General features: G+C 38.6%; 1 protein-coding gene across 1 annotated transcript in view; it reads left to right on the top strand.

Moving 5' to 3' along the window:
- Window positions 1-14,373, top strand: part of LOC138149349 (piezo-type mechanosensitive ion channel component 2-like) — a 97,092-nt gene that overhangs the window by 5,628 nt on the left and 77,091 nt on the right. Inside the window, exons 5-11 of the mRNA XM_069072314.1 lie at window positions 410-511; window positions 5,142-5,253; window positions 6,202-6,317; window positions 7,329-7,592; window positions 8,215-8,287; window positions 11,405-11,586; window positions 13,611-13,759. Of these exons, the coding sequence (XP_068928415.1) occupies window positions 410-511; window positions 5,142-5,253; window positions 6,202-6,317; window positions 7,329-7,592; window positions 8,215-8,287; window positions 11,405-11,586; window positions 13,611-13,759 (998 nt within the window). The remainder of the gene's footprint in view (window positions 1-409; window positions 512-5,141; window positions 5,254-6,201; window positions 6,318-7,328; window positions 7,593-8,214; window positions 8,288-11,404; window positions 11,587-13,610; window positions 13,760-14,373) is intronic.

Genomic DNA, 14,373 nt, shown 5'->3' with positions numbered 1-14,373 from the left:
GTGTGTGTGTGTGTGTGTGTGTGTGTGTGTGTGTGTGTGTGTGTGTGTGTGAAATGTCTGAGGCGGAATCGAATTGGAGTCCTCCTGACTCCGGGCTGGTGCTTTACTAACTGAAACACCTAGCCGCCCCTAAGTTCCCTTTCAACCTTGTAATTCTATTGCTCTATAAAAATTCTCTACTTTATAGATTGAGAATCAGAGAGGTTAAAAGGTTTTCCCCAAAGTCATGTAGCAAGTCAACCAATCAATCATTTATTAAGTGCCTGCTCTGTGTTACTAAGCACTGGGAAGACAAAGAAATGTAAGAGACAGGCCCTGCCCTCTAATGAATGCAGAATGAAAATTCAGTCATATTCTCCATATTACCGGCCTCATTGGAGTTATTATTTTAAAAAAATGTTTTTCACAGAAACAAGAATGGATAGAAGAGTTTACTCCAGATTCTTCGACAGACTGTAATGAAGTGGAGCTGAACTGTGTCCTGTGGCCCATTGCCAGTGAGAAGGACAGGGTGAGGGCATTCACATGTATGCTTATGGGTAACAACTCCTCTTGCAGATCTTGGGGGCTTCATCAGGGTGAAACACAGGACATTTCTGGAGACAAGTGTTGCCTGTATGGCAAGGTAGTTTTGGCTAAATTTTATATTGAGGGCCCTGAATTTTAAATGTATGTCATTGCCCCTATTCTATCATCTTGACTGAACAAAAAGGAGATTTGAAAATCAGATGGAGCCTCATAAAAATGGACAAAGAAATTTCTTCTCCATGACTGATGAGAGGCTCTGAGTATGGCATTAATTAAACAACAGCAAGCATTTATTAATTGCCAACTTAATTGCCGAATTGTTCAAGACACTTTATTGAGGGAGGGATAAGGTATACAGAAATGAAAGAGATCCTGGTTGTTTTTTTTTTTACCTCAATGAACTCATAGTCTATTAGGGGAGAATCTTATATACCTAATAAGAATAATACAAAGTGGAATATGAAGGGGACAAAGGAAAAATCTAAAATCCTCTGAAGAGCTATTTTATCTGGTAGGATCAGGGAAAGCAGACTTCACAGGCAAGGTGGTAAGTGAGCTTAGTTTTGAAGGGAGAGGAAGATTCTGAAAGCTGGAGGTAAAAAAGGAATTCATTATTGCCATAGGAAATGACCTGTGTGGATGCATGGAGCTAAGGGGTGGAGTGGCAGTAATCTAGTATGGCTGCAACATGGAATGAATGCAGAGGCATAATGAAAAATAAGTGTGAAAAGGTAGGCAGAACAAAAAGTGTGGAGGGCCTTAGATACATGACTGACTACTTCGCATTTTATCCTATAAGCAACAGGAAGACACTGAAGTTTTGGGGACTGAGGGAGTGAGATGGTCAGACCTATGCTTTAGAAAGATGACACATAATTCATGCAGTTAATTAACAAGAATTTAATAAATACCTACAATGTGCCAGGTACTTTGCATAATAAATATTTCCTTTGCACTTTCTATGTGCTTAATACACACACACACAAATATGATTCGCTATCTGTCCTTTCTGCCTTACTGATACCATGACTCTTTGTCCTTTCATTTCTATCTCTTGCTCTTGAACAGTAACCTAATCAATACTACCACTGCTAATGTAAGCATGATAACTGAATCACCTATGGCTCCATTCACAACCCCACTGAATTCCAGACAAAAACTCCCTTCCCTGGCCTCCACTCTGCTATATATGGTACATCCTCCTATTTAAACGTTAGCTCTTTGAGGCAGGGACTATTTCACTTTCGGTTATTTGTATCTGCAATGCCTTATATGTAGTAGGTTCTTAATAAATATTTTAATATTTATCTTATTGTTACCTGGCATTGCTTCCATTTTCTGTCCATTTCTCTTTTAAATACAAGTTAGTTGATGAGTTTCTTATGTATCCATATTTGTTTATTTCTCTACTTCTTATGGTACAATTGTCTTTCATTATACTCATAAACTATAATTGGTTCAGTCAGTCAATCCATTAATAAACATTTATTAAGCATCTACTATGTGCGAGGCATTGTACTAAGTGTTGTACCCAGTTTATGGGGTCCCCCATTAGTTTCCAGATCTTTGCCACTAAAAAAAACTTTTTTACATGAGTCCTTCTCCTCTTTATTTGATCTTGTCTTCCATCTTTTTTGTTCCATGTTTTTAAAATTACGTTTTTGCAAGACACTGAACATATGTTCTTACCAGTTATATTAGGTATACTCTATCTCTAACCAGGAATTGGTCATCCCTACATTGTAATCCCAGAAATCCCAAATATATTATCAAGTACTATCATCTCAGTCAGATATTTACTTCCCAAATAAATTTTCTCTTTTGCATTCCTTGTCTTCAATGGGCAAAACAATCTTTGCCCTTATGGTCTTTAGTTTCTTGCCTAAGACTTCATAGTCATTGGTAATACTTTTTAGGTTCTTTCTGGAAGTTTTATTTGTGCCCAAGTAAGTCACCAGAAGTGGGTAGTTGTCATCTCTTCTGATTTTTCTTGGGAAAGTCTCTGCTGTATCTTGGAAAAATACCTCAGGAAGATAGCAAAACCTCTCTATTCTTGTCAGGTTAAAAAATAGCTGTCTTAGTACCCCTGAACAGGGAATGTACAATTTCTACTATTCCTTTCTTCTTCCTCTGCCTATTACTGAATGAATCCTCACCTGATGAATGCTCTCTTGAGCTCCTATACTTCATCACCAAATAGACATCTACAACTCCATGTCCCACGGGCATCTCAAACTCAATAGTTCAAACTAGAGCTCATTATCTTTCCTAAGCCCACCTATTCTCCAAATTTCTCAATTTCTGTTAATGCCACCACCATCATTCCAGTCATCCAGATTGGCAACCTTGGAATCAACCTGTACTCTTTTTTCTCAAGCTCTCTAGCCAATCAGTTGTTAACTCCTGATGATTCTGCTTCTTCAGAACCTCTTGTTGTATTCATTCTATTCTCTCCACTCATCACCATTGGGGCCCCTTCCCAGTTCACACCCTCAACACCTGCACCTTAACTGTTGTAATAGTCTCTTAGTTGGTTTCCATGTTCCAAGTCTCACTTCTTTCCAAGCCATCCTTCATTCATCTGCCAAAAATAATTTTCCTAAAACACAAGTCTGAACATATCACTCCCTCCTCCTCCATCAAGAAATTGATTGAAGTTCACCAACAAATCCACATTCTCAGCTAGAAGAGGGGAGACCTCTATGTTGTGTAATACAAAATGCCCTGAGGGGCCAGCATTGCTAAAGGGTACAGGAAGAAGGAGGAAGAGGAGTAGATGGAGGAGAATAAGAAGGAAGAGGAAGATGGGCTTCTAGATCTGGATCTTTGAATTCTTATCTGTGTCTCCCTATTTTTTTTTAAATTGCAACCTTTTCTGGCAGTGAAGGGTAAAGAAGCTAATGAGATGATAGACCAACACAATGAGTTTCTAGAAAACATTTTTATTCTGCAGGTAGAATTAGCCATTGGCTTGTAATGGAAGGAAAACCAATACTGACCTATGTTATTAAGTGAGATTAGAAAAGATCTTGCCTTGTACATAGGCTGACCAGTCAGAGTAGTTAGCAGAATGAAGTGTTAGATCCTGGTTAGGTACACATAAAACCAGAGTTTTACTGGAACTGAACTGAACTGAAATGACCACTCCATTTTATGAAGTTGGAAGTTCTTTGGCCAGAAAACTGTTTTATTATGTTGCTTTTCCCCAGAAGTGCCTAACATTTCAGACCTGGCCAATATGTTAAATTGTTTAGCTTGATTATATATTTCTATGTTAAAGGGGAGAGCTCCCATTTATCCTGTGGCAATGGGAGCTGGGTGTCGAGTTAGTGCCTAGTGATAGAGATGGAAAAAATAAAAAGAGGGAAGAGTGCCAGCCGTAAATACATTAAAAATGGGGTGGGAGAAGTTTAGGGGGAGATTCAGTAGTAAGTTTTGTGATGGGTTAAATTTAATATTTTTTGGAACAAATTACATAAATTTATGGTGTCCACTTAGTATTTTAAAAGTTTGTATTTGTTAAATACTTAACAAAAAAAAATCTGCAATCCTGGGCCAGTACCAGTTGTCTTGGCTTTTGTTTTGCCCCTAGACTTCAATGACTCTGGAAGAAAGAGCGAGGCTGACAACTTTGCGTAACTCTGCCTCACTTAAATCCAGTTCATGTTCAAGTCAAAACATCACCCCATGATGTCATTGGTCCTTTTCCAAAACAAAGGATGAACAACAACAAGAACCTTCAATGAGTTCCAGTTAACTTTAGAATAAAATACAAATCCCTCATAGCTTTTAAAGTCTTTTGCAACCCAATTCCAGTTTTCTTTTGCAGGTCTATTTTAAATTATTCCCCTTCACACCCTTTGTGTTTCAGCTAAATTGTAAAGGGAGTTTCCTACCTGACTGAAGTTTTCTTTTTCTCTTCCTCAAATTTACCATCATAACCATCAGCATATAGTTGCTAAGCACCTGTGATAAACAAGCAATTGTGTTGGTTATTGGATTTAAACAAAATGGATAGAGCCTGGGTGCCAGGGTACTTCAGTTCTAGTCTTGTTCCAACCAACTTGGAACAACTTAATATTGCTCAATAAGTCAGAAATCTGAGGTTTTGCCAGCATTCATACTTCCTTTGCCTGCACAGATTACAAATGCTCTATGTCTTAGCTGACAATCTTTGAGAACAGTTGAAAAATTCATCTTCCAGCAACCATCCAGGAAGCCAGGCTTCCCTGAATTCAGCTAGGCTGGTCCTCCCACAGCAAATGTATCATCGTGCCCATATTCAACATCTTTCTTGCTTGCCACGATTTCTCAAAACTCAAGTACATTGATATGGTTTCCAATAACCCAGGGCTACATCTACAGCACAATGAAATATCAGGGTAAGAAGGACTTTAATGGAAGGATCGGGCATGTGGAGAATGACAACTGCAAATGACCCAAAAGAAAATGGAAAAAATATTGGTGGGTGCAATCAGGTTGCAACCTATTAGAATATTATCAAGGATATATACATTCATGTGGTGGTTGGGCATTATATAGAATTTAAAATTTCTCTTTGGTGATTGTCCATCCAATACCCTCATCTAACTTCTAATTTTTTTTCCTACCAGTTGACTATTCTCCCAAGTGGGAGCTGGCAGGATATGCCACTTTTAAAGCGTGAAGAGTATAAGCTCCCAAGCTATGGTGTGGATTCACCTGCTTTTTGTGATTCAGAACATGGTAAGGCTCTCTCTTCTTGTGTAGGTGGAATTCAATGGTGGTCTAGGGAAGTGGTGTTAAGCCCCTACCTGAACTTAACAGGCAGCTATGTATCAGTGAACAGAGCAAGGTATTTAGAGTCAGAATTCCTTGCTCTGCCACTTACCAGCTGTATGTCCTAGAATATGAATCACAACTAATAGATTGAGGGACTGTGGAAGACATTTATTCAACCCTCTTTTTTATAGCTGAGGAAACTTAGTTGTAGAGATTTTAAGTGACTAAATAAATCATGTCAAACAGATTATTTTATTCCAAGTCCAGAGCTCTATTCACTATACCACACTGCCTTGACCTTTGGAAGTTCTTTAATTTCTCTGTGCCCCTCTTTTCAGTTTTCTTGCCTGTAAAATAGAGATAGCAATGTCTGTACTAGTTATCTTAACTGCCCTATTGATTTTTTCACTTAAATATGATTGATGTTCCCTGGTTCTTTTGTATACCCCTGTCATTTCTTAATGGCTCATCGCTTTCCCCAGTAGAGACCTCCCTTGTCACAAAGAAGCATAGCAATGAAAAAATCAACCAACACATTGACTAAGACACGGTTTTTCCTTTGAAGCTGTTCATGTGTTATTTTTTTGTCCTTTGTTCTTGAAGAGGACCAATGACATGGATTTAAGTGAGGCATAACTGTGCAAAGTCATCAACCTCACTCTTTCATTTAGAATCATTGAAGTCCAGAGGCAAGACAAAAGTCAAAATGTTGTTGATGTGAGTTAGGTGGGAAGAAATTTTTGAAGATTGCTTGGTAGATGGAATCCTTCAGGAGATGGAATAATATGTCTACAATAAAACATGCTCAAAAAGACAACCAAGTGTTTTTGTAACAGTTGGGATTCCTAGATCTATTTTGACCCCCTCAGTCTTCTTCCCTGGTATCTGTAAATCTATCTACACTACTTGTAGGAAGCAGCACCTTACCTGAGGAGACAGAACCTAAGGACAAAGAGCCCAGCAGTTTCTCTGTCCTTGGCCATCTCATTATGAATCAAAGTTATATCACAGCACTGATCATTATGATGGTAAGGTCCAAGATTGATGAAACTTCTGGTTATTTTTAAATTTATTTGGGTTTGTTGTTATATTTGCTATTTTTCTATTCTTTAGGACAAGTAAAAGAAAATCTTGTTTTACATAAAGATAGAGACTTTACCCATCATTTCATTGGTACAGGGAATTCTGAGGTGAAGAAACTTCTATCAGCTCAGACCATGACCTTCTCTGTAACTGATGCCTTAGAAAGTTGCTAAGAGCATTGAAAGACCCTCAGTGGTGCCCAGAATCCAGTGCAGTTCTATGAAATCTTCCCTACTTCAACAAATTAAATAAATATTTATTCAGCAATTCAATTTAATTCAATTAAGATGTTATTAAGCACCTCTACTGTTCAAGGCCCTGCACTGGGGTTATAAAAATGAATGAAGTGCAAGGTCTTCTTTTTTTCTTAGAGCCCAATGGAGAAAAGAACAGGTATACAAATAACTGTGATACAGGGGAGAATACAGTTGAGATGGAGGGGTGAAAGCAAATTGCTATCAGAAATTTGAGGAGGGAAAGGTGACTTTCACTTGAGGAATGAGGGTAAGGATGATCAGAGAAGTTCTGGTGGAGGATGTGGTATCTAAATTGGACCTTGAAGGAAAGGATGGACTTCAAAAAATGGAGATGGGGGTATGAATCTATCACAAGGAGGAGAGATGGCATGAGATTAGGCATGGAGGTAGGAATAACATGAGAAGGTAGCTTGGAGGGTAGTCCAGTTTGGTTAGAAAGTAGAGTATAGGAAGGGAGTATTATGAGATAAGGTGGGAGCTATTTTGTAGAGAGCCTTGAATGTTAGGGTCAGGAGCTTATATCCTCTATTTGGTAGGCAATAAGGAGTTACTGAAGGTTTAGGAGTAGAAGAGTAACAAGATCATAGAGATGTATCAAGAGGATTATGTTCCAGACACTACAAAATGTGTCTACTCTTCCCAAGACACATTTGTTTAGATTCCAGCCAAATGGACTCTTGTGCTGCCATTTTGCTGCAGGTCTGGAGCATCACTCACAATAGCTGGCTGACTTTTGTCCTGTTGATCTGGTCATGCATCATTTGGATGTCTCGGAACAGGCGACGCTTGGCTCTACTCAGCTCACCCTTCCTCGTCATCTATGCAAACACCCTCATTCTTCTTAATTTCTTTGTGGCTCTCAAAGTTTCCCAGGAAGAATTATTTCCAGGAGTTTCCACTTCAGTCCTCATTGACTTTGATCTAAAGCCTTATCCCCAGCCCTGCTTCCATATTGCTGTCAAGGTAAGAACTTGTCTCTTCAGTAATTCTAAATTTGGCATTAAATAGCATGGCACCTTTTGATGACCATGGTGGGAAGGAAAGACTGAAATGCAGTTTGGGGCTAGGGAAGTCAGAAGGGAAACAGTAAATAAATGATTATAGTAATAATGAGAAAAGGACTCAATAGTCTATGGATAGCTCACTATTCCTAAGGAGACATACAGTGCAATGGACCCTAGATTGGGATTTCAGAGACTGAGGTTTTAGCCATGGTTCTCCTGCCAACTTGTTTTGGAAAAGTCCTTTACCTTTACTCCAATTTCATCATCTGTATAAAGGTGAGTAGATGATCCCCAAATTTCCCTCCAATTTTATGGGCTTGTAGATTCTTTGGAGGTATAGAGATGGGTGCTATCACTTGACCCATCCTTAGCTTGAACCTCTGTGATCCCCTGTTACCAGTCTCCAAAAACACACAAGAGACTAAGTAATCCTTTCAAAGATATATTTCTGAAAGTCACTTCCGTGGTAGAAGTGAAGAGCCTCTAATCCCAGGAGGTCCTTGAATAAGCAAAGAAAGGTTTTCATTTGTTTTCAATTGCAGACTTTCTATGCATTTTCTTTCTGGCTTCTCCTGAGACAGCATGTGACCGAAAGACAATTACTGGCAAAGGCAAAGGACGAAGCTCTACAGGAAGTGACTGGTGATGAATGTGGTAAGGTCATAGTAAGACAAATGGAAATGCTACCCAAGGGATCCTTGCATTTGGGGAAACCTTTGAGAGAAAGCACCCCACTTTTCCTTGGAGTGATTTTTTTTAATTAAAAAAGGGCAAGAGAGCCATTTCTTATGTTTTTATGTGGAGGCCCCAGGATCTTAATAGAAGCCACTGACATGGTTTAATAAAGTAGCTGAGGCAGTCAGGAAAGGAACTCAGGGTCACCTTTGGTGTCATGCTTGCATAAAGTACAGTTCCATATTAAGTTATTCTAGATCACAGGAAGCTTGGCTGAAGGAACTTGGGATGATTAGTCTGGATGAGAGAAGATTCAGGGAATATGATGGCTGCATTCAAGTATTTGAAGGATTGTCATTTGGAAGAGAGATTAAGATTAAACTGGTTCTCTTGGACCCTGTGGTGTAACATCAGGAACAATGAGTGGAAGTGACAAAGTGGTTTGATGCCAGGAAGTGTTTCTAACAATTAGAGTCAAATTCCAGAGTGGAATTGTCCCTCTCAAGAGGGGGGAGGTTTCCCCTTCTTTTTTTGCCTTTTTTTTGGAGGGGGGAAGGCAGGGCATTTGGGGTTAAGTGACTTGCCCAAGGTCACATGGATAGTTTGTGTTAAGTGTTTAAGGTCAGATTTGAACTCAGGTCCTCCTGACTCCAGAGCCAGTGCTCTATTCACTGTGCCACCTAGCCTCCCAGGAGGTTTCCCCTTCTTTAGAGGTTATCAGGCAAAGGCAGATGAGACTCATCAGGAATATTGTAGTAGGGATCCCTTTCTGGGATGGGTTGGATTAGATGACCTCCAAGGACCCTTCTAGCTCTCAAATTTTGTGATTCTGTGGGGATACAAAAATGAATAAGACATGGACCTTCAAGAATCTCATAGTCTACTATGAAATAAGTAGCATTATGGTAGAGTGGAAACCAATCAACAAGCTCTTACTAAGTTATCTAATGGATAGATAGATAGACACATATATACATAAACATATAAATCAATACATAGATGATCAATATATATAGACTGAGGATACATACCTACATAGAGAGATAAATACATACATAGAGGGTAGATGCATAGATATCTACATAGATAAATATATACATAGATACATAAATGATAGATACATAGATTAATACAAAGACATGATAGCTACATAGAAACATAGATACATAGATGATTGATATATACATATATTGATGATAGGTATGCATATATCTACATAAATACATACATAGATGCACAGATCAATACATAGATGATAGGTATATACAGAGATTTTATATATATTATATATATATATATATATATATCAATGGCAGATATTCACATAGAGAGATAGATGTACACATAGATATATAGATCAATAGATAGATAGATAGAATGATAGATGAGTAGATAGATTTATGCCAGGCACTTTGCTAAGCACTTTGGATACAAATTAAGATACAAAAGTAAGATAGTCTCTATGCTCAAGAAGTTTACATTCTACTTGAAAGAGCAAAATATTTAGTGAGATAACATATGTAAAGCACTTTACAAATCTTAAAGAACTATATAAATACCAGCTATTCTTATTATTAATCATTAACATTAATAATGGATTTGGAATCTCAGGGTCTGGGTTTTAATTCTGGCTCTAAAACTTATCCTTGTGAATTTCAGTAGGTCACTTCACCTCTGTCTAGGCTCTGTGTCTTCTATAAAATGTAATAGTTCTACTTAGATAAACTCCAAGGTCCATTCTAGGTCTAAAGTTCTATGTGAAAATGGCTCCAAAACAAAATAGACTTATTGTATAGAAAGGATAAAAAAAAGTTAGAGGAAACCAGAGGATAGAGAAATTATTACTGGTTAGGGGAATCTGGAAATTCTTCTCAGACAATACAGCATTTTAATAAGATCTTGAAGAATGTCATGGATTTCAACAGGCAAAGATAAAAACAATTAACACTCTAGGCACAAAATCCTTCCATAACACTGAGTGGATAAAGGTAACACCAATATTGTTTTAAAAACAACTTTGAATGACTAAGTCACTTTAACTATTATAAATGTCCAAATTAACTAAAAAGCACCTATGAAGGAAGATACTATCTGCATCCAGAGAAATAATTGACGCATGTATTGATACAAGAAGTTGATGCAAGAAATAGAAGCATGTATAGAACAATTATACACACACAGACATACACATTTGTATCTAATGGCAGTCATCTCTGTGGAGAGAGAAGAGGTGAAAAAAAGTAAAAAAAAATGTTACATGATAACTTTATTATATGTTTAAAAGGAATAGTAGGGATGGCTTAGGTGGCACAGTGAATAGAGCACCAGCCCTGGAGTCAGAAGGACCTGAGTTCAAATCTGGCCTCAGACACTTAACACTTACTAGCCATGTGACTTTGGGCAAGTCACTTAACCCCAATTGCCCTGCCTGCTCCCTTCCAAAAAAAAAAAGGAATAGTAAGTTGTATATAACTTGCAGTTTCATGTTCAATCATGTTTTTAAAAATTCTACTATGTTATGGAAATGCTTGTGTTATTTCATAAATTAAATATATATACATATTTAATAAGTGAGTGGTATAAAAATCCCAAATGAATTAAGGTATGAACCCTTGCTATGTGGCCCAGCTTGCTAATTTCATAGGATGGTAAGGCCAAAAGAGGGGGGAACAAACCAAACCTTCCTATGAAATAAGAGACGTTCCCTGTAGAGTGTGGAAATCAACCAACAAGCAACTAAGTATCTAATGGATAGATACAACAATTTTAATGCCACTTCTTATTGTCTCAGAAATTTTATTACTGTAGAGGCCAGGAATTTGGAAAGCACGGTTGGTGCTTTGGTAATTATGAAATGAATGGATTTTATATCTGGTGTAATAGCTTAGGAATGGGGACTTAGAAATCAGGGAAGATTGATTGTTAATTCTACCTCAGACACTTAGTAGTTCTATGACCCTGGGCAAGTTATCTTAACCTTTCTGGACCTCAGTTTCCTCATTTGTAAAATGAGAGGGCTGGACTGGATAGCCCCTAAGATACCTTCTAGCTCTAAATTAATGATCCCATATTTGGCTTCTCTTGCTGTCTTTATAGATCAAAAGAAACAAACGAATAGTCTCATGAATCTCTTGGGCTCTTTCATTACCGGAATCCTGGTTAAATATTGGATCTTCCTTTGTGGTAGTATGTTCTTTATTGTCAGCTTTGATGGCAAGGTGGTCGTCTACAAAATCCTCTACATCATGCTTTTTCTTGCCTGTGTGGCCCTATATCAGGTAAATTCCCTTGCCATGGGAGATATAGATGCCCTTATCTGCTTTCTCCACATGCTAGCTCCCAAGAATCAATAGCTGTTGGATCTTCTTTTGCGTCATTGTAATGTGAAGTTGACCCAGGGTTCTCAAAAGCCAAGCAGAATACCACATTGATCCTGTACCCGAAATACCACCCCTTCTCCTCTTCAGCTATAGAGATATTTTCTATTCTAGAAGTCTTCTTTGATCTCCCTAATAAGTCATAACCTTTGCCCCTTACATCTCCCATAGGACTTTGTTTACACTCCTCTATAAGCATTTGTTATGGGTTATTGTATAGTTTTCCCTATTTATCTGATCCTTATATTAAGCCTGGACAATGCAAGGGCTGCTTCTTAATTAAACTTTCTATCTCCCCAGCACAGTGCTTTGCACAGTACGTTCTTAATGAATGTTTTCGAAGAAATAAGTTTTTGGTGCTGTTGAAAATGGAGTCATTCTAAGCTACCGCTTTATCCTTAGCCGGCCAAAAGTTTACACTGGCCATGTTTCACACTTACTATAGCTGTCAGGTAACTGAAACAAGATAGAAGAAAACAGATATAGGGGATGTGAAACATGCCAGTTGATCGAGGAAGGAGCAGAAATTAACTATTCAAGAGTGAGAGTGAATAGATCTACTATTGCACAAACCAGTGGGGTCGAGATCACTGTATCTTAACTTAATTCTGCACTACCTGAATTTGGAATTGGGGATAACCAGTCCAATCCAAAGCAGGACTGGAGATCCTAAGACATATGCTGCAAAGTTAACATTTAAGAAGGCAGGAGGAATCAATGCTTCTCAGCTGGTCATCTGTTCACTTACATGTATAGTTCAGGGCTCAGCATTATGACCTGAGGGCCAGATCTGGCCCTCTTTTTTTTATAAGCAGGAAATTAAAAATGGTTTCTACATTTTAAAATATAATCAAACTTTATTCTAAAATGTAAAAACCATTTTTAGGTGATGGGCCATACAAAAACTTCAAACCCACAGGCTATAGTTTTCCTACTCCTGGCATAGTGCTCTGAGAGTTGGAATTCAAGTCAGAAAGACCTGGGTTCAAATCTCTCTTCTGATAATTAGCAGCTGTGGGACCCTGGGCAAGTAACCTAATCTCTTTGAGCCTCAGTTTACTGATACAGAAAGTAGGGATAACAATGTCTGCAGTACCTGCCTCACAGGGCTAATGTGAAGTTCAAATGTGATAATATACTATAAAGCATTTGGCAAACTTAAAGTCTTATGTAAATGTCAGCTTGTAGTATACCTGTGGGATGCAAGGTAAGGCTGATCTGTAAGAAAACAGGAAGAGGGGGCAGGGAAACAAAGAAGAAGAATGATCTTAATGAGTTAAAAGTATGAAGCATAGAGTGAGTCCATTAAGGAACAGACTTGGTTCGGCAAGATACCTGTAAAGGAAACAGGAAGGTCATTAATCTCTTCAAGTTATCCAGGATCGCCAGCATGGGGATTGGAAATAAAATGTGTGTAATCGAGAGGGAGGGAGAGACAGACAGACAGAGACACAGAGAGACCAAGTAGACAGAGACAGAGAGGGACAGAAACAAAGAGACAAAGAGAGATGGAGAGCATTAAAGACAGAAGAAAAAGGGGGACAGAGGCAGGGACTTCTATTAAACTTCCAACTTTTCCACTTCCATTAAAAATGTGAGGAAGCAATAACCCATGGCTATTAGATTCAGAAGATGCTGTATTATTTGCTGAGCAATGGATATTGTGCTTTTTTAGTCACTGAGCTCAAACAAACACTAAGATTCCTCTCTATGCCTTGTGACAGCTTGTCGTCCTTTGACAATCCAGGCTTCTGCTGCCAACTTGGAAAATAGGCTCTTGTGGAGAAAGCTGCTTAACTCTGCCCCAGCTGTCTGTGGGTTGCCCAGTGCTTGTTGGTATCTCCTGTGAGAGCTGCCTCTGGCTGGCCTCAGTGTCTCTAATATACTGCAGTCCCCACTAACTTGTGCAATATGTCTGATTGCAGATTCACTATGACTGCTGGAGGCGAAACCTGAAGTATTTTTGGATGACTGTGGTCTCTTACTCCATGGTGGTTCTTATCGCTGTCTATGGGTACCAGTTTAAAACCATTTCTGGCTTTTTAATCCACACACTGGGGCTGTCAGAAGAGGGGTAAGAGCTTTTACCATTACAGCTAGTTGGCAGATCTGGGACGAGGTATTTGTGTCCCCTAGGCAAGGTTTGAGAATTGTGCATCTCCTCCTGCTCTCTACTTAATGTTCCCAACCATATCTGAGATCTGTGAGTCATCCCTGGAACATGGCTGACTTGGCTCATCATGTGACAATGAAAAGTGACATTTGTGGCATTAAAATGTTCAAGAATAAAAAATAAAATAAAAAATCATCCCCTTTGTGAGGCCCGCCATCAGCACCATGCAGCCCTTCAAGAACAACCTTGCTCACTCCTAGTTCCAGCTGTATTTGTAGCTAATATACCCTTTTGGACTAAGAATCCCAGAATATATTGGGGCAGCTAGGTGGCTCAGTGAATAGAACACCAGCCCTGGAGTCAGGAGGACCTGAATTCAAATATGGCCTCAGACACTCGACACACTTACTAGCTGTGTAACCTTGGGCAAGTCACTTAACCCCAATTGCCTTGTCTTCCCCACTCAAAAAAAAATCCCAGAATATATCTATATATGTCTATCTATCTATCTATCTATCTATCTATCTATCTATCTATCTATCTATCTATCTATCTATCTATCTATCTATCTATCT

This window comes from Petaurus breviceps, unplaced genomic scaffold, assembly GCF_028583685.1.
Source record: "Petaurus breviceps papuanus isolate PSGF00001 unplaced genomic scaffold, PetGlider_PUasm1.0 90847, whole genome shotgun sequence".
Lineage (NCBI taxonomy): Eukaryota > Metazoa > Chordata > Mammalia > Diprotodontia > Petauridae > Petaurus > Petaurus breviceps.
Note: the sequence above shows the minus strand (reverse complement) of the source record. Positions and strands in the feature narration are given on the sequence as shown.